This window comes from Peromyscus maniculatus, chromosome 12 (genome assembly GCF_049852395.1).
Source record: "Peromyscus maniculatus bairdii isolate BWxNUB_F1_BW_parent chromosome 12, HU_Pman_BW_mat_3.1, whole genome shotgun sequence".
In the NCBI taxonomy this organism is placed as follows: domain Eukaryota; kingdom Metazoa; phylum Chordata; class Mammalia; order Rodentia; family Cricetidae; genus Peromyscus; species Peromyscus maniculatus.
Window position 1 is genome coordinate 39,385,155 of NC_134863.1, and position 20,882 is coordinate 39,406,036.

Below are 20,882 nucleotides of genomic sequence, written 5' to 3' on the forward strand. Positions count from 1 at the left end.
AAAGAGGCTGCAGATGCTGTTAGATCATTATATACACTTACATATACTCCATTAACGTGATTATAAATTACTTTCAGAATATGTTATAAATTGCCTTAAAATGGGCATAATTTACAAATGAATGTTTAATACCTATCCAAATTTTACACAGGTAGTTAATGAGCTAGCATTTTGATGGAGGGGATACAGTTTATTGTGTGCTCATCAGAATGATTTTGCCTATGTTCTTTTGAAGAAAAACAAGAGCTGTGTGATGATACTCTGGTGATGAAAAGAAACCCTTCAGCCCTTAACTGGAAAAGGTGTGTATACTATTATCATACAGATTCCAAGGGAGTATAATTACACCGCTGAAAAAGTAATTATCAGTGTGTAGCTAGAAGAAGAAAGAAAATAATAGCAACAAAGGCAATTAAGAATGACAGCAAATTTTACAATGGAGAGCCGAAAGGATAAGAAATCCTCCTTTTCTGCAAACCTTTTCATTTCTTTTGTGAGGATTTGGGGATAATGAAAGGGAGCAAGCTTCACTTCCTGCTCACAATAGATAACCAACTCAAATTACTGTACTGTCACCAGAGAAGTGAGAGGCACACGCATGTACCAGGTAAGAGTGTGAAATCAGGACCAATTTTTTTTTTTTCTGGGTAGCTCATTAACTTATCGCCAAACATACTTGCAATTATAATCCTTACATCCTGGAATTTCCTTGACATGAGAATTCTGCCATTCGGAAAATCAACTAGATTAGATATGTATGGTGGCATGAAAGGCTGTTTTCAAGAAATCAGACACTCAGGCTTGCCGCACTCACCTCAGCTCCCTTGAGGCATCCGAGGGGTTTTGCTGATTCCACATCCTGTGCCCTGTGTGCTGCAGTCCTTGGAATTAGAGGCCAGGGAGACCAGTAGAGCTTTCTTTTTCTGACGTCACTCCAGTGTGCATGTCCAGCTCTGCCTGACTGCTCAGAAGCCTTCCAGAGCCCTGTCGCTTTGAAGGTGAAGTTGAAATTTCTCCATGGTACAAATTGCCTTTACACTCTTCCTTTTAGCCTCCCCTTCGTTTCCCAGGGGTTCTACATGACTTATAATTTAGACAGATTTCCCCCTCTGTCCACACAACTTCCTATACTATCCTGTACTTGGATACCTGGATGTCCTCTGCCAGTCTGTGTACCATCTACCCTGCCCTCCCATTACAGCTGGGTCTCGGGTCAATGTTCTCTTCCTTGGGGCCTCCCTAGACAGATGTGGGTGTCCGCTGCTCCTGCTGCAGTGATCAGGTGATATGACAGTCTCTTCAGCTGGTTATTTGCTAACATTTTACCATTTCTGTTCCAGCTTGTCTGTTTCCTCTATTTTCCATAGAAATAAATGCTATTCCATGAAAATACAGTCTACCTTTTCATCCCTATGTCTTCAGAAAGATGCCTGTCTATAGTGGGCAATTTATTTATTTGAATAAATGATATAATTTTCCACTGGTGCTCTTTCCAGACCTTTTCATGAATGACTTTAATATAGAATTATCTGTTAAAATATGAGTTAAACCTTAAGATAGATCCAGATACTAGAATATATGTGGGTGTTTGTTCTTGAAGTTCATTTTTAACACTGTTGATCCAGGCTGGGTAGTGGTCAACTCTCAGGAGGCAGAGGCAGGTGGATCTCTTGAATTCAAGGCCAGCCTGGTCTACAGAGCCAGTTCCAGGATAGCCAGGGCTTCACAGACAAACTTCTTATCCCAAAACAGACACAAATCCTAACCAAACCAAACCAATCAACCAAGCAACAAAACAAATAAACCACTGTTGACTTAGTATAAAATGAATGTTAGAACTATAATTAAAACAACCTTAATGGGAAAAATTGATCAAATCTAGTACTGACAGTACCGATGACAAAGATAATCATAATAACAATAATTATTAGGTACTGTTTGCTGAGCACTTAATACTTAGTACTGAACTAAACTAGTTATGCATTTCATTTAATCCCCAATATACTCATGTGAGATAGGCCCGGTTATTAGTTGTTTCCCATAATGCCTATGGATACTAGGCAGGTGCTGTACCACTGAGCAATGTCTCCATCCCTGTGAACATTTGACAGAAGAAAAACTCTCCTGGACTCCGGCCTAAAATATTTTACCCTCACTCCCAACACCAGAGAGAATTTCCAGCAGTTTTAAAATGCTTTTAAAAAGTCCTTGATAAAATTTCCATATAAAGGGGGTTATAATTAATGAACATTCAGGCATTGTGTACATATTCTTTAACAGATGATTAAGCATTAGTTTATATAATGTTCTTCATCTTAAAATGGACAGCTGAAGTAAGACAGTATAATTAATGCCAAAGAACAGTTAACAGTAGAGGCACATTCCTCATTATATAAACTATTACCCATTTTTTAAAGGCCTTCCCAATATAATCACATAAAACTCTCCAAAGCCAGGGTTTGAATGTATAGATGTCATTGCAAAAGGATTAACATATGTTTCTTGCTACTTGAAAATAAAGCTGTCTCATCTGCCCTCTCTACCCACCTCACCTCTGTCCATCTTCACTTCCTCATCTGCCTTCTCCATCCACCTCACCTCTGTCCATCTTCACCTCCTCATCTGCCCTCTCTACCCACCTCACCTCTGTCCATCTTCACCTCCTCATCTGCCCTCTCTACCCACCTCACCTCTGTCCATCTTCACCCCCTCATCCACCCTCTCTACCCACCTCACCTCTGTCCATCTTCACTCCCTCATCTGCCCTCTCTACCCACCTCACCTCTGCCCATCTTCACCTCCTCATCTGCCTTCTCCATCCACCTCACCTCTGTCCATCTTCACCTCCTCATCTGCCTTCTCCACCCACCTCACCTCTGCCCATCTTCACCTCCTCATCTGCCTTCTCCATCCACCTCACCTCTGTCCTTCTTCACCTCCTCATCTGCCCTCTCCACCCACCTCACCTCTGTCCATCTTCACCTCCTCATCTGCCCTCTCCATCCACCTCACCTCTGTCCATCTTCACCTCCTCATCTGCCTTCTCTACCCACCTCACCTCTGCCCATCTTCACCTCCTCATCCACCCTCTCTACCCATCTCACCTCTCTCCATCTTCACCTCCTCATCTGCCCTCTCTACCCACCTCACCTCTGCCCATCTTCACCTCCCTCATTCTACCACCTTTGGTGTCTTGTACTGTTGTGTTCTAACCACACCGAAAGCTTTGGTCTTCTGTCATACTGCACCCTTTTATACACTTTCCCACTGACTGATAGATACACCAGGATCATTACCCTTCCCCTAGAACATTCTTCACCCAGATCTTCACTAGGTATTTCTTTTACCACCTTTGACTCTTCTATATTTTGTTCTTGTACATCTTTGCAAGTGTTAAAATAGAACTTATATCTCTTCCTGCAGAGAAGAGATGAGTGGTATATGACTGTCTTTAAGAATAAACTATCATTGACCAAGGGGGTATAGGTGTGATAGTATACACCTATAATCCCAAGTCCTTGGGAAGTGGGCAAGAAGATCAAGAGTTCAAGGCTACCTTGGCTATATCGTGAGTCCAAGGCCAACCTGGGCTACATAAGACACTATCTCAGAACAGTCCTAAATAATTAATGAATTATCACCAATTTTGTTAATCGATACTATCCTAAAACCTTGAGGCAGTGTATGAGAATAAATGACCATTACCACAAGACGTGTGTATAATTACGCACATGGAAACTGCGTGTGACACGAATGTCTGTGGCTTCCTTTGTCATGTGTTAACATTTATGTGCTGCCTGTGAATGTTTCTGAATTGGATATAAGCTAATGTGTTCTTCTTGACATCAGGGGGCCAGTGGAAGATTTAAGTCCACACTTTGGACACAAAGTCAGCTCCGTGAATGGCAATTGCCAGCTGTCTTCTCTGATGCCTTCTCAAAGCATATCTACCAAGGAAACAGCAAGAAAACTAATGGCTAATTTAAGGTAAAAATAATGGCTAGTTTTCCCACATGCTTTGCTGAATGTTTGAAGTAACCAGCGACAAACCCTGCTTTGTTTTATTTTGATTTTCTTTCTATTGGGGATGCTTTTGAATACATTCAGTGGAATAATTTTATGACCTTTTCCCCTAACCATATTTAGCTAAATACATCACAGGTTAATAGTCCTTTGAAAGATACTCGGGGTCACTAACTGCCTATTTTTATGTGGCCCAGAAATATGATGGATGTACATACGTATGATATTCTTCCTTTGAATGTAATAAAGAAGTTTTATTGAATTTCGTGGGGTTTTTTTTCCTACTCATAAAGACATGTGTGGCATTCCCATGGCCTTTAAAAAGTCTATTTTTGAGGTTTTTGATAAGGAACTTACAGAAGGAAACAGTTTCACTTTTTAGTCAGTTGAGTGTTAGTTTGCAGACATGGTCACTTGAGGAATTTAGATGTCTTAAGCTCAGCTCCTCAAGGAGAGACTGGGAAGGAGTGATCTTTCCGGGTTTTTCTGAACAGGGACTGATACAGGAGAGGGTTTTACCATCAATACCATAGAAGACTGTGTTCAGGCATGTGCTCTCAGATAGCTATCATAGGGAAGGGCAGGGCTGGGAACAGGAGTCCCATTCACTCAGTGGCACCATTGATTTTGCTGGGTTTGTTGATTGAGGTGAGGGGCTTTGAGCCAGGAAGAACACAAAACCTCCCCTGCCTGGAGTGATATGTCCCTCAGGGCCTTAATTGTCTTAGAGAATGAGTGGCTCCCCTTGAAGAGGAGAGTTCTCAAAGAATAGAAAGAAAGGAGGAAGGAAAGAGAAGAAAAGACAGCCGCAGCCCCTACTAAGACTCAGGCGCTGTCCTGTGTGGGAAAGGAGGCAGAGAGTCACTCTGGACACAGTCCTGTGTGGGAAAGGAGGCAGAGAGTCACTCTGGACACAGACTCAGTTATGCAGCTGTATGGAGCTCCTGTGGCAGCACTGGGGTCTGAAGGGCTGTATCTTCTTGGATGTGGAGACTGCACAAGCTGTCTTCTGCAGTCCTGCCTAACAGCAGTTCTGCCCCAGGGGATCGAAGGGCACTTGATTGCATGTAGCGGGGCAAATAGTAGACGGGGCAGTAGAACCCTAGTTCTGCCTTAACCATTAGCTCATGCTAAGCACCTACTGTGCCTGAGTTGCAAACCTACAGTCATCTGGAAAGGAGACAGAAATGGGGCATACTCAACTGTGTACAGATGTTATAAGATAGTAAAGGCCACTAGTTGAGTGACTTGGATGGATGAATGGATGGGTGGGTGCATGGATGGATGGATGGATGGATGGATGGATGGATGGGTGGGTGGATGGATGGATGGATGGATGGATGGATGGATGGATGGATGTGTGGATGGATGGATGGATGGATGGATGGATGGATGGATGGATGGATGGATGGATGGGTGGATGGATGGGTGGACGGACGGATGGACAGATGGATGGATGGATGTCAGTATCACATTGTCATGCCTGTCAACAGAATGTGTGAAGAATAGGATTCTCCAATAGTTCTTTACCCTTTGCCAGCATTTTCCAGAGTATCATTTATCTTTTATCCTCTGCCTTGCAGTTAGGTAGCCATAGATTTAGCCTGGTTTATTTTCTGATATTAAGATTCAGGCATATCAACTTGTTACTGAGACTTTTTAGTATGCAATCAATTACAGCCATATATATATATACATATATATATGTATTGATATTGATATATGTGTATGCACCTCTACATATCTGAATACATATGTGAAGATCATTTAAAATGTATGGATAGGATCAGACTTTCCTGATAATAATAGCTATCATTTTTGCCTTTATATTTTAGATATTTACCCAAGAATTATTATGAATTAAAACCATAGATAGGTGGATATCTTTTATCAGCACTCCAATTGGAACTAGAAGAGACTGGCCTGAGTGTGCTGTAGCAGAGTTTGGATGCATTGTTACTTACCTTTCTTTTCCAGCTGCCTGAACATTCTTTTCAAATTCAACATCTTTCTTATTTTTCACTTGGCTAGTCTTTTTTTTCTTCATGAAAGTATAACACTGGTACTATTAATTTTAATGAGTTACATGTGACCAAAAAGGGGCAATTTGATTGAGTGTCCCAAGACTTTAAAGTGCATCCACTTCTATTGTTAGGCACCAAGGGAATATTAAGCATTCCCAAAAGTCATCTCCATCAAGAACACGTAGACTCATCATTGCTCAGAATCATCCTAATGAGCACTGATTCCTAGAGTGTTTCCAGGTTCACCTCTTTTAGGGGTCCCTTGTGGATTATAGCTGGTTGTATCTGCAGTAAAGAAACCCTGAGAGAGGTTATGATAGACCCTTGGAACAAAAAGCATCCTTAATACCATAGTAGAAGAAACCCATGCCAAGAACTGCAGAAAGTTTTAAGAACAGGTAAATAGTTATAATTAGACCTTACATGTAGGAATCTTTGTTACTTTTCCCCTTTTTAGTGTTTGACTTTTGGGGGTTGAGTTAATTCTCAGAAAAAATGAGACCTGGGCGTCCATGTTTGGAGACTGAAGCTCGCAGCGTCGTCTGTCTGTCATTCCCTTGAGTCAGTTTTTGCGGTACAGAATTCCCAAGGGAGGAGCTATTTAGCAGGCAGCTTGCTTTAGAAGGGCACAAAAGATTGAACATAGGGAGCATCTCAGAAAGAAAACACTTCTCAGATGCTGGCCCTGCATGTCTAGATTCCATGTTCTCCTAGGAATGAAATGCATATCATGAGTACAATTAATCCCAGAAATCTCAACGCCTTCTGGCAAAATGAAGTGCCTTCAGACAGGGGAGCCCCACTGTCTGGGAAGACTAACATCCATATGTGATTTCTTTTTTGTTGTTCTTTGAGACATGGTCTCATTATGCAGCTCAAGATGGTCTTGAACTCAATCTCCCTGCCTCAGTTTCCCAAGGATTAGGATTAAAGGCCGTGCCACCACGTTAGGTCCATCTGCAGGTGCTAATGAAGGGAACTGCTTTGGGTAGTTAAGCACCTTTGTTCTTGGTCGGAGGTGCATAGAGTCAGTAGGCCAGGAAGGTTTTAATACTGAATTCTCTGTAGAAAAGAACACTCATACAGGTGCAGGCTTTCCTGGACTGGTTGGTTGCAGATTTCTAGGTGTTGTGAATCTTTTTATCTTTTAAAGTATTTCTCTTCTTCCTGTCTCTGTCTTTCCTCCTTCCCTCCCCCATCTGCTCTCAGCAGGGATGTATCTGTAGTATGTGTGCCTTTATGAATGTGTGTTTGCATGTCAGAGTGTGTGTGTGTGTGTGTGTGTGTGTGTGTGTGTGTGTGTGTGTGTGTGTGTGTACAGGAGCATTGGCTGTTATGTGGGTGCATGGGATCCAAACACCAGTTCCCACACTCCTCTTTTGCCCACTAAACACTCTACCCAGCCCCTTCTCTCTCTTTCTTTTTTCTTTTTTCCCCATCTTTTCTGTTACTTCTCCCCCCTTCCTAGTCTCTTTTCCCCCCCTCCTTTGGTTTTCCTTTCTCTTTGTTCTTTTAATAAACTTTTAATTTTGCAATAAATGATATAATAAAATGTAGGGTTTAAAGATAATATATAAATAAAAGTGTGTCCTTTACTTGATTTATCTTAATGGCACTATCTTTACAAGCTACGGAACAGAACTACAATCAAGGTGTTGACGCAGTCATCACGACTCAGAGCATTTTCCTCACTGGGAAGCTCTCTACTATTGCTCTTGTGTGACCACACCCAAGTCCCAAACCCTGGTCTGTGTCCTGAACAGTGCTTTGATGTCAAAGAAGAAAACAAAATATTTGATGGGAACTAACATCAGTCTTTGCCAGGAAGTTAAATACGTAGGAGACAAACCCTGTTCTGATGGGCAGGTGCTACCTCTCTGCTCTGGGTACACTTCTGTTTCTGTTTTGATTGTCTTCCTAGGGAGATTCTTCTCTATTTCATTCCTGAGTTTCATCTGTCATCAGAATTTGAGTGCACATCTATGGAAGAACTCCTAACAAATCCCGAGGTAAGCTGCCTATTTTGGAACTGAGTAAATGACAGAATAGCCTGTTTCAATCTTTAGTGAAGAAAGGCCTAGAGTCTCACGCTGAAGAGAACTTAGGAAGGCTTACAGTGGGTGGAGACAGAGGTCTCATACCAGGTATGTGAGAAGTCACAATGATGACAGGCAAAGCAAGGCAGAAAAGATCTTACAGACTGAGACTGTTGCTTGGAAAAACTGCCCTCTTGTCTTAGTTACTTTTCTATTTCTGTGATAAGACATCATGACCAAACAACTCATAGAAGAGAGAGTTTATTTGGGGGTTACAGTTGAAGGGGTGAGTCCATGAGCATCATGGTGGAGATCATGGCAGCAGGCAGGAGAGTATAATGTTAGAGCAGTAACTGACAGCTCCCATTCTGATCCACAAACACAAAGCAGAGACCGCTAACGGAGACTGGCAGGAGTTTTGTAAAATCTCAAAAGTCCACCCCCAGTGGCTCATCTCCACCGACAAGAATACACCTCCTAATCCTTCCCAAATAGTTCCACCAAGGACCACACGTGAGCCTGTGGAAGCCATTCTCATTCAACCCCTCTCCCACCAAACACAGTTTCTGATCTCATCTTCCTGTACTGAGATGCTGAGCTGAGGATCTGCCTAGATCAGCACTATTAGGTGCTCAGAGTCCTACTCTTTCTGAACATCATGGGGAAATGACAAAGACAATGCATTCACCAAAGCTCTTCTTGGTGACAGTGCCTTGTGAGATGGGAAAGAAAGCACTGGTCGGCTACCTCAGATACAGAGGGTGAGTCTCACACAGGCCCTGGTCCAAATCCAGTGGAGCTCGTTATCTCGCCTGTGAAGGTAATAGTGAGTGAGGAGTCCAGGTACCAGGCTGGAGGATGAGTCTGAGAGGCCCTTATCTACCACTGTGGTCAGTACTGATTGTAGATTGGCATATGGACGAGGAAAGGCTCTCTAGGGTAAAGATGCCGTGTACCCAGTTGATCCTGAGTGACATCTTTAATGTCCTAACGTGTAATCATTGCTTCTGTTCCTTCCCCTTCTTTTCTCAGCTCAGCCTCTCTCATGGACTTCCACCGAATTACTTAATTGAGTTCCTTCCTGTCTGGATCACCTCACCAGTAGTCTTTGGGCTGACAAATGCAGTGGTTGTTTTCTTGCCTGCCTTCCCAGGGGCCTTCAACCCAGTTTTCTACTTCCTCCATGAAGCACTTCCTTAGTATGGCCTCCATGGCCACACATTTCTCACTTCCTGGCTTTCTTCTCCCCTACCCCATCATCTTTACACAGCAACTATTTTCTGTTGGAATTCTGGATGTTGCCATCTCTGAGGGCTTCTTCTTGGTCCCTGTTGCTTTCTCTGCTCACTGCCATTTCGAGGTGACATCATCTAACCCCTTAACTTTCATCCTCCCCAATGCGCCAGTAACTCCCAGTCTGTTTCCATCCAAAACACCAAATTGCCTTTTGTCATTTTGTTTTCCTTAACCTTGATTTGTTTTATCTGTAGATTACTAAACAATGCTGTTTATTATTTATGTAGACTGCCTTAGTTTTTGTTGTTTTTTTTTTTTTAGTTCATTTTTTTGAGACAGGGTTTCTCTGTGTAGTTTTGCACTTTTCCTGCATCTCGCTCTGTAGACCAGGCTGGCCTCGAACTCACAAAGATCCTCCTGCCTCTCCCTCCTGAGTGCTGGGATTAAAGGCATGTGCCACCACCACCCAGCAAATTCCCTTAAAGACAATAGTAAAGTCACATTGGTCTCGTTCAGTTAATCAACTTAATTAGGCCACACTTGAAACATCCCTGGTACCAATGTTGGCTGTTTCTAAGCTTGGATGCTTTTCTGTACTAGAAACATCAATGTTCTAACCCTGTTCCAGACAGATCACCATGTAAAGTTAATGTCCTTTTCTGTTATTGCTTATGAAAACAGCTGGAGCAATGCCCAGAGAGTATGAATGAAAAACTAAAAGTATGTTTCAACAAGGTAAGCTTTCTTTCCACGCTGCCATTTATATCCTGAAATCTAAATGACCCAGTGCTCCAAAGAGGAAATAATAGATGTTTTCAAATGTTAGGTTCAAAGGGAAATCAAATTTTCCTGTCCTTATCAAGACTTAGATTAATGTGTGGCACATCAGATGTCACAAAGCAACTTCCTTTTGAATTTGAAAAGGCAAATGTTCCCACAACTAGAGCCTCTGAGGCACCAGAGGAGGACTTTAGTTTGAACAAGAACTAGGAAATTCTTAGTTTTTAATAAATATATTCTAGGAAATTCTCAGTTTTTAATAAATATATTCTCTGAATCTTTGAAACACTAGAATAAAACAGAAATTGTCACGGAATCACAGCAAAATGAACAAGCTCCCAGACAGTTTAAGCTCCTGGGAAAAAAAATCTAAGATTGGTTACATAACAATCAACAAGCCTCATAATCCACCTCCTCTTCAGCATGCTACATGAATACACATGTGGCTACTGCTTGCCAGTGTGGAGTGTTCTCGGAGACTCTTCTCAGCTGAGTTTATGAAAAATACAGCTAATCAGAGGGAAAGTTACCAACATAAGCCAAGTCATGTTTGCTGTAGGTCAAGGCTTTAATTTATTGGTTGATTCAAGTAGCTTAGAGTGTACCACGTTTCATATGGAATCTTCATATATTTGGGTTGATTCTCCCCATGCTCTGCCCCACCTCACCTCCCTGCATGTATACCCTTTTACCACAGCATTCTCCACTTCTACTATTCCAATGTCTTCTCCACCTCTTCCCTCACCCCATCCCCTCTTTTTTGCCATTCCCATCACCCCTTTCCTGTTTGTTGACCTTACCAATATTTGCTCCCACCTGGATATTCATATGAGAGAGAACATGTTATATTTGTCTTTCTGAGCCCAGGTCACCTCAGTGTAATGCTTGCTACTTCCCACCCATTTTCCTGTGAATTTCATTTTTCTTTCCAGCTATATAAATACTACTGTGTGTTGGCATATAATTTTATTATCTACTCATCTGTTAATGGACACCTAGGTTGATTCCATTTTCTTGCTGTGGCCAAACATAAAGCTGTTTAATTTAATAGACCCACACCCCCTCTCCACTGCAACACCTGCCTCAGCTGATGGCACAGAGCTCATCCTCACAGAAGATAGAATTCTTGCATAATTGCACTACCTTATGCTGCCAACTAAAGCCTGCTTGAGGGCAAATTCTGTCTTATACATCTTTATCCTAATAATTAAGCTCATGCCTGGGCTTAGGAAGTTAATAGTAATTGTTCATCAAACAGAACTATGGGCAGGTAAGGTTTTGAACGTTTGGCTTTATAGAGGAGAAAGTCACGAGATCATCACGGCTAGCGGGGGCTGTAGATGATGTGGGGGAAATGCTCACATTAGTGCATGTGAGCAGGAGTGGTGAGATGTGAGAGTGTAGGGCTAGACAGTGAAGGAGACTGCCTTACAGTTCCTTGTCACCCAGCCAGTCCTAGAACACAGGATCTTAAGATAGAAACATTTAAATGTTCATCACAATGGGTTTGGCCCTGGGTCTGTTTTCTCAGAATTTCCCATGGTCCTCTTGAAAATGCTAATACAAGTAAGTAATACTATTCTGAAATGGAAGAGGGGCCTGCAGGAGCAGCATGCCATCTTGGAAAATAACCCACACCCTAAAAACCCTTGAGGGGCTTTGGAACCCTTTCAATACTCTTTATATCAGGATTTTTTTTTTTTTTAAGAGCATGAGAGCAGAAATTCTTATCCTGCAGCCTCCATGCTCTCTGGACATCACAGACTAGTTACAGCGCTGCGCCGTCATTAAGACACTCCATACAACTGGCCATCTGTCAGTGCCTATGAGGTACTGGTGTCTGAGATGACTTTGTACCACTGATGAGAGCGCACACTCAGCCTCCACGGGGTTTCTTGATTCCAGAGCCAAGGTCGTTAAACTTACTGTGCTGTGCCTCTCTACTCTTTCTATGATAATTATGTCCACATGCTCTGTTCTCCCCCTTTCTTCTTGAGAGTAAGTTCAAGCATCAGAGTTGATCCTTAGACAGCGTGTGCAGGGGTGGAATGTGAAATTGCCTTGTAATATTATGGGAAAATAATGACGTATTAAAAAGTATTCTAAGAGCGTTCTTTAAAAACATTCTCAGATCCAGAATATCTACATGGTCCAATATGAGAGAAGACTCAAGAGAAAAATGCAGTCCATCATCTATGAGGCAAATAGAAGAGAGATGCTTAATGAAGTCTTTCTGGGGCAGTGTGAACAGAAAAGGAAAAAGACTGAGGATAAACTCAACAACCTTCGTGCAAAACTGTCATCACTGCTGCAGAAACTTCAGCTGGTGAGTGACCGTGTGGGGAGTGGGAATGAGCTCTGTGAAAAGACACCCCCCGCCCCCCGCCCATGTCTGGATTTCTCTCCTAACAGTGTGCTTTGCTTGCCCACCTCAGGCAAACAAACTGCCTAACGCAGTCCTGCCAATTATTCTGCTATATTCTAGAAGGGCTCAGATCTGGTCTCAAGAGGAGTACCATGATAGATTATTGGGAACAGACAGACAGACAACAGGCAACACAATGGTAGGGCTCTGAGGAGAGTTCAGACCCTAACTACTACAGAGGATATATGACACTACTACAGTATGGTGAGTTCTCTGAAGAGAGGAGTCAGGCCCACATAGCTGAGTTGGGATCTCGTCTAGCTCTCTGAGCAAGTGGGGTGGTGCTTCAAAGCATAAGTCTTCAGCCAGGCACAGGGAAGTGGGTGGGGGACAGGACATGTGGCCGCCAATATATGTCCTTTGGTAAAAACTCACTTCTCCCGGCAAGAAATCCTGGAACCTGGCAGTCTGTTAGTTAGTTAGTTCCAGACAATACTTTCAGTAGAGTTCCTGTCCATATCTGTGAGGAGAAGAGCTGCTGCTCCACTGAGGTCTGAGCAGCAATCTGGTCCCGCTAACCAAATGCAACCAGAAGTCAATGAAGGCATAGATTAGAACATTTAAATTCTTCTGTACTTCTTTCTCCAAATAAACTCCAGAATCTTTGCCTGTTAGCTGCTAGTTGTTTCAGTGTCTTTTTCTGTTTGCTGTGATAAAATACTTGGACAAAATGAGCTTAAGAGAGAAGAGTGTATTTTGGTTTACCCTGCAAAGATGCACTGCCTTATGGAAGTCAAGGCATGCAAGTGTAAAGCTGGTCACATTGTGTCCACAGTCAAGAGCAGAAAGCAATGAATACATGTTGCTGCTTAGGGTCCATTATCTACTTACATTCCCAGACTTTCAGTTGGGAGGGTCTGCCCACCTTATTTAACACAGTCAAGGTAATCCTCTTCAGGCATGCCTAGAGACCTGTTTCCTGGGCAATTCTAGATACTGCTAATCAGCTTCTTGATAACGTGTTCCGTAGGGAAAATTTTCCAACTTTTTAGAAAGTGAGATATTTCAATGTAGTTTTATCTTCATATATGAATAAAGATCAATCCTCTTAATCCCAGAGGGAGAAGTTAAAACAAAAGAAAAACCAAGAGACATAAATGTGAATTATTGTCAGTTTTGTTTGTATGCTTCCATGATGGATTGAAGTAATAAGGACTGGTCCATCTCCTTTTATTGGCCTACATTCGTTGTTCATAGTGATTGGTTTCACAAAGTCTATCATGCCCCTTTCCCACATCCCTCCAGGCCCATAAGTGGTCCAGTTTCTGTGTAGCACATAGAAATCTTGGCTGTATCAAAATTTTAAATATGGTATAGAAGGTTGTAAAGGTTTTCTGTGGATTCTAGAAGTACATGGAGAAATCTGAGCCAACATTGAGTTTAAGAGATAAGTTCCTGAGCAGTGCAGTGTGAGAAGGCAGGAACTGAGACCCTGCAGAGAATCTGGAGGACTGGGAATTACTTTGTCCTTGAAGGAACTGGGGAAATTCACCATACAACAGAGTAGGGTGAACATGGCTTTAAATCCAGACTGCGTGGGTTTCTGTCCACATTGTAAACATTTGGAAGTGGGAGGTCATCTTCTCTGATATATTCATCTTCAGCTTTTATCAGGAATTCCTTCTATATCAAGTACAGAATGAGACACAGAAAATACTTCTTATTCATTTTTAGCATACTTCCAGAAGAGAAATTCCTCATAGCTTTTGGTGATCTGGTAAGTGATTAAAAAGCTACATTATGAAAGAGCAAAAAAGGATAATTAATGCTAAATAGTAACACATGATAGTAATTGTATCTGTGCTTCTGTCAACGCCACCACTCCAGCCAATTCTTGAAGGAGGAAAACACTAACTTCCACTGGAGAAGAAAACATTATTCAAATCCTTAACCACTCGTAGGCATAAAATGAGATTAAATGAGAGAAAACATTCGCAAAGGTTAAGAGCATCAATCAGACGCGATGTAGAGCTGTTGCCACATGAATCACCAGGATGACTGCGGGAGGCTGCCGGGATGACAGGGATAAGAGCTGCGCTTCTCCCCCTGGGGTGACTGTGGCTTCTCTCTTCCAGGGTGGTCCAGCGGGGGACCTCGAGCAGATTGATGCTTACTTAGAAGCTTTGCTTAAAGAAGATCATCTTCCGACCACTTTAAATAGAAGGACTCTAGAGTCAGGACAAGCGAAAAATACAGAGCAGTGAAAGGATGTCTCAAAAGTCAGAAAAGGTGTTTCTTCTTAAAACTGTTCATAAGAAAATTGGAGAATTCTTTTAGAAAGCATCCCTTTTTATTGCCATTGTAAAGTTTAGCTTAACTCTTAAGTTTTGTTCGTTTTGAGACAGGGACTGATTTGCCATTCATGGTCTTCCTTGTGTTATTTCCTAACTCTTCTCATGCTACAGAAGTCATTTCTATAGTTCTCATTTCCCTCTGAGCTCTAGAGAAAAAGAAACTGTCACTTAAGCTTAAATTTTGCTTTAATTGGATTTTGATCTGCTCTTTATGCTAATTTCATCATTAGGTAGAGTAAAAGGATAACCCTTGTAAGTATAATGTGCACATGTTGTACATGTGTAAGAATTGCATTTTTACATTTGTTATTTATGTACAGAATCGTTTCACACTTTGCTCACTGATTGCTTAGTTTGATTAGAAATGTCTGCAACTTTGGAAGGCACAAGAAAGCATTAAACATTTGTTTGTGAACTTGTGTTTTGATTTATGTGATGTACCTCCTACAGCATTTGGAACATGTGAGTGGGATATAGTGAGAAGCCTTCGTCTGATTTGTGTCTTAAGCTACTGGTTTTGTCTTCCCAAGAGGCATGCTCCTGCCAATTTTCTTACTAAAATTCTACATTGGTATGTTTTATCAATTATTGGTGAGTCTATTACTCTTCAATATATAGAAACCATACCAATCATTAAATAGCTGAAAATGTGGACGTAATAGTATCTAAAAGATGCTGTTACATTTTCTCACTCCTAATACCTTCCAAGATTATTTTATATCCTATATTATTACATATAATTTATTTTAAAATTACTTTCTTATACTTTTAACAACTTTTAATATATTTTAAAATCTTTGATTTATATAGAATTTATTTTAATGAAAGATATAAGAAATCACTTATCTTTATATGTATTTCCACATATAACTATATGTATGTACTGAGACAGTATGATAGTATTTACTCTTTAATGGTTTATTCAGTTCTACAGAAATACTAAAATTTATTTAGCCATTCCACATCATTGGATGTTTAAGTTTGTTATCGGTGTGGTAGTGGTTTGCCCATTGAGTTCATACATACATAGGAGTCAGTATCCTGAAAAATATATTAATTTCACCCATGTATAGTTGTAGTTGTCCAGTATCAGAAAGTGAACCTCTTGGTTAAAGGAGCTTATGATGTTTAATCCTCACTGTCATCTTGAAAATGTTTGAAACCACCTAGGAGACACACCTCTAAGTATGGCTGAGTGGATGCTGCCAGAGATGTCTAAATGAAGAAAGACCCACTTAAATGCAGGTGGGACCATCCTAGAGCAGGGTCCCAAGTTGACTAAACCAGAAGAGAGAAAGCCAGCTGAGCAAGAGCACTCATGTGTCTCTGCTTCCTGACTGCAGAGGCTGGGAAGATGTTCCTTCCATTCTCCAACATGCGGAACTTTGTCCCTCAAAACTGTGAACCAAAAAAGACCCATCATTTCTTAAGTTAATTGTTTTATCAAATATTTTGTCAGGGAAATGACAAAAGTAATCAACAGATGCCAACTAATAGCATTCTGAAAAATGTATTAGTACACATTCCTCATTCCTCTATAACATATGAGCCCTCCCGTCTTCACACTTCACCTGCATTATTAGCTTGTGTCTTGCTGATCAGATAAAAAGTTGTATATCCTTATACATTTAAGGTCCATCTGCTGTGTTACTAGTTGGACATCATTTTATGCTTTACTGACACTCAATTTTTAAAGTTCGACCTTTGTACGTTTTTCTCCTGGATGAAATATATTTCTGATTTATATGAACAATTTTCATATGAAAGAAATTATCTTTTTTTCTTATAATATATGTGAAAATATTCCTATAATTTTTTTTAGTTTTTAAATGTTTTACTGTATTTCAAGGCATCCAGATGAGATTTCAGTTTTTTTGTCTAATATTCATTTGTTAATGCCTTCTGTAGTTGCATTTAGAAGGGACTTTATGATGCTAAAGTTATTTTTAACAATATTTTCTTATGCTTTTAATAACTATTAATGTATTTTTATATATTTGATTCATCTAGAATTTATTTTGTTATAAGATGTAAATTGGAAATCCTTTGTGTGTATATTTCCACATAGCTTACAGCCTGGTCCCATTATTATATATTAATTAATCATTTGCCCACTGGTCTGAAAGAACACCTTTATTGTATATTAAAATTCTTTTCTATATAAATCTTTGAAAAGACATGAAAAGAGGAGGACTAGTTGGGAGGAAGAAAGTCAGCAGGAATGGGATGGGAGGAGAGGTTGTAGAATATTATTTTAAGGTGTGTTACATTTGTTTATGCTGTGGAACATTTGCTTTAATGATGCAAAGATGTGTTGCATTCCTTTATGTTACATTTGTTTAACTCCATGAAGCTGTGTTACTGTGCCTGTTTAAAACACCTGATGGTCTAATAAAGAGCTGAATGGCCAATAGTGAGGCAGGAGAAAGGATAGGTGGGGTTGGCAGGCAGAGAGAATAGATAAATAGGAGAAATCTGGAGGGAAAGGAGAAAGAAAAAGAGAATAAGGAGAGGAGGACACTAGGGGCCAAACACCCTGCCAACTATGGGTAAGAATAAAAGTAAGATTTACAGAAGTAAGAAAAGGAAAAAGTCCAGAGGTAAAAGGTAGATGGAATAATTTAAGAAAAGCTAGCAAGAAACAAGCCAAGCTAAGGCCAGCCATTCATAAGTAAAAAAAAGCCTCCATGAATTTATTTGGCCCCCAAAAGAGCAAAGAGTGAAAAAAAAAAAACAACAACAACAGGGAGATAATCTGTTATCTAAATTTAATGGTGTTTTATTAGTTTGAAAGTATTTGGCCCCCAAAAGCTCATTAGGGAGTGGCACTATCAGGAGGTGTAGCTTTGTTGGAGGAGGCTGGATGACACACACCTTTAATCCAGACCTTGAGGTTAGAGGGCACACCTTCAATCTGGGCCATGACTGTTGGAAGTGTATCACTGTGGGGGCAGTCCTTTTCTCAAGATTCACTAAGTGTGACGTTCAGTTGACTCCCAGTTGCCTCTGAGTCAAGATGTAGCACTCTCAGCTCCAGTACCACATCTGCCTGCATGCCACCATGCTCCCTGCCATGATGGACTGAACCTCTGAAACTGTAAGCGAGACCCCTCAATTAAATGTTTCATTTATAAGAATTGTCATGGTCATAGTGTCTCTTCACAGCAATGAAAACCCAAACTAAGATGGGTAAACAAACAAAAACAGCATACATGTATGAAGTTATAAAAAATTTAAAGCATTACAAAAAGATCTTACATTGAGCTTCCTTCTAAAATTTTATTTTTAAAAATTATTTTGTTTTTTCCCTTTTCTTTAATGTTAAAATTGGTGATTAATGAAAGTGAAAGGTAATAAGAAGTCAATCTTCTGAGCCTCCTCAGACATCTATAGTCTGAAATGGCAGACATTTAGAGTCTGAAGAGGGACATCCCCAGAGCACACTTCCTACTTAACTACATCATTGTCAGTACAAAATCCTCAGGACCTCACAATCCTTTTCAGTCCACCTAAGAAATCTCATCCAATCTAATGGTTTCAAGTAAAACCTTCAAAAGAATGAATTTCAAACACTATAGCCATGTTATAATATGTTATTTAACTCTAATTATGAAATAGAAATGTTTTCCTGAAAGTCTACACTTGATATAAATGAAACAAAATTAATGGTACTTATTTTAACTACCTCCCTTTCTATCATGGCAGTTCTTAAAGCTCTGGTGGATCCAGGTCTTAGGGAACCTTAGATATTAAATAATCAGTCAGTCAGGACTAATGTAGAGCCAGTATAGGAATGGGAAAATGAACAGGGTTGGGTTAGATGAGGGAAACTAGATTTTGTGATCAAAACAATTAGATTTCCATCTGGAGAACTTAGTTCTAAGTATGGTTTACAGGAAGATGTTTGGGACAATAGAAAAGTTGGTTTCTGTCACCAAACTGTAGATATGTACCTAGGTTCATTGTTTCAGTCCCAGGCCCAGTTGGAACTTATCTAGGACAATATTAACTTACGAACTGCAATGAGGTAAGGCTAGCAAACAGAGGACATATGTAGATACAGACTTGAGAAAGGGAAGGGGAAGACCCAAGAGAAAAAAAAAATAGTGTGAGGAAAGCAAGATGATATCCTAGTATGTTCCTGTTATTTCCAGACAAGGTTTAGCTACTACATCTATAATTCAACTTAATACTAATCTGTTTACCTCTAGCTGTTTTCCTTTCTCATGCATAGACTTTCAATTTAACAATATTCTGTGTATAATTTTCCATGTATAAAAACCCATTACTCATCTAAATACATACTTATTCAGGTGTGAACAAGCAGACATTTCTTATTACACAGACAAGGAAATGAGATTTGAGACTCTTTAAGTAATGCTTCTGTGGAGTGAGGAAGTGGTAGAGAAGTTTAGAACTCATGTGTCCACAGTTGCAATCAGGAAGAGTTTATCCTATCACTTACTAGCTTCACTGAAACATTACTTAGATTCTTGTCTCTGTTTCTCCATCTGTAAAATAGAAATAACAGTATTTTCCTTTACTCAGTTGAAATTTTCTCTACTAGGTCCATTTGTGTCACTCAAAAATGTAAACATATGTATGGTACAGCCAATAACACTACAAGGAATTCACTTAGTAAAATATTACCTCTGGCCAGGTGGTGGTAGCTCACGCCTTTAATCCCAGCACTCAGACAACCAAAAAAAACAAACAAACAAACAAACAAAAACAAAAAAAACAAAACAAAAAAACAAAAAGCAAAACAAAAATTGCCTCTGCCTTTCACAGCAAACTACCTCTACATAGCTGTAAGCACAGTATCTTTCATTCGTGGGAAGTGACTTTATTCTTCTTGTTTTGTTTTTTTTTGTTTTTGGTTTTTTGAGACAGGTGACTTTATTCTTAAAACTGTGTAGTATCTCACTAGCTTCCACATCTTATTTCACCTGTATCCAGAAGATATTTAGAGTCACTTTCTGAGAACATAGAGTTTTCATTATTTTTCTATTGTTGTGACAAAGCACCATGACCAAGGCAACTTACAAAAGAAAGCATTTAATTAGGATTACAGTTTCAGAGGATTAGAGTCCATGCTGGTAGAGTAAAATCATGGTGGCAGGAACAGCTTCAGAACTTACATCTTAGTCTGTAAGCAGGAGGCAGAGAGAACACACTGGGAATGGTGACAGTCTCTTGAAACCTCAAAAGGCTACTTCCAGTAGCATACTTCCTCCCCCAAGACCACACCTCCTAATCCTTCTCAAATAGTTCTACCAACTTGGGACCACACATTCAAATACATCACTCCTCAGAGGCCATTCTTACCCAAACAACCATAGCATGTTAGCCTCAGTTTGTAGTGAAGAGTGAGGGATTAAATCAAGAAATAATTTATACAAAGACCAACCTGAGCAAAAGGCTGTGCTCTAAGAATCATGTCGGGGGTCAGCAAATCCATAGCTGGTGATCAGACAGCTCCTGCAAAGAGACCTGTGAGTGACCCAGAACATTTCAGATGGAATACCTGCCCAGCCTGTGAACACTGCATGAATTCAAAGCATTTCGTGTCTGTAAGGTCTGAAGCAAAGATCAATCAACAAAATCAAGTTTATAATGCCTTCACCATGACCCTTTGCTTTTCATTTGGCTATAATTCTTCACTTTTCCTCATTTGCTCCTTACTAACTAACTTTAGGTAAAACATGCATCTGCTGACCAGACCAACCTTCACACAACCCACAGCTTGCAGGTGAGTCAGTCATTTAAATACATTTAGCACTGGTGACATGAAAATAATTGGGAAATCACCTCTCCACCCTTGGAAATGTTCTGCATGTAGAGAGTTATTTTAAACCAAATTAAATCTCGGCATGGAATTCTAATGCTATCGTTTAAACAAATCTAATAAGTGCAAATTGATTTACAAAGACTGTTTGTAAAGTATGTAATGTACTGGTGACATTTTACCAAAAGGCAAATTATAGGAATTTGCTTTTAAGTGTGATTATATCTAGATTGGCAGATAAAATCAATACAAATTAGCCAATGTGTTGTCCAATCT

At 40.2% G+C, this 20,882-nt stretch overlaps 1 protein-coding gene across 1 annotated transcript in view; it reads left to right on the forward strand.

The window, feature by feature from the left end:
* Nucleotides 1-15,081, forward strand: part of Morc1 (MORC family CW-type zinc finger 1) — a 167,269-nt gene extending 152,188 nt beyond the window's left edge. Inside the window, exons 22-28 of the mRNA XM_042259390.2 lie at nt 236-306; nt 1,687-1,699; nt 3,858-3,987; nt 7,969-8,056; nt 10,001-10,054; nt 12,231-12,425; nt 14,600-15,081. Of these exons, the coding sequence (XP_042115324.1) occupies nt 236-306; nt 1,687-1,699; nt 3,858-3,987; nt 7,969-8,056; nt 10,001-10,054; nt 12,231-12,425; nt 14,600-14,728 (680 nt within the window). The 3' untranslated portion in view covers nt 14,729-15,081. The remainder of the gene's footprint in view (nt 1-235; nt 307-1,686; nt 1,700-3,857; nt 3,988-7,968; nt 8,057-10,000; nt 10,055-12,230; nt 12,426-14,599) is intronic.
* Nucleotides 15,082-20,882: the final 5,801 nt, after the last annotated feature.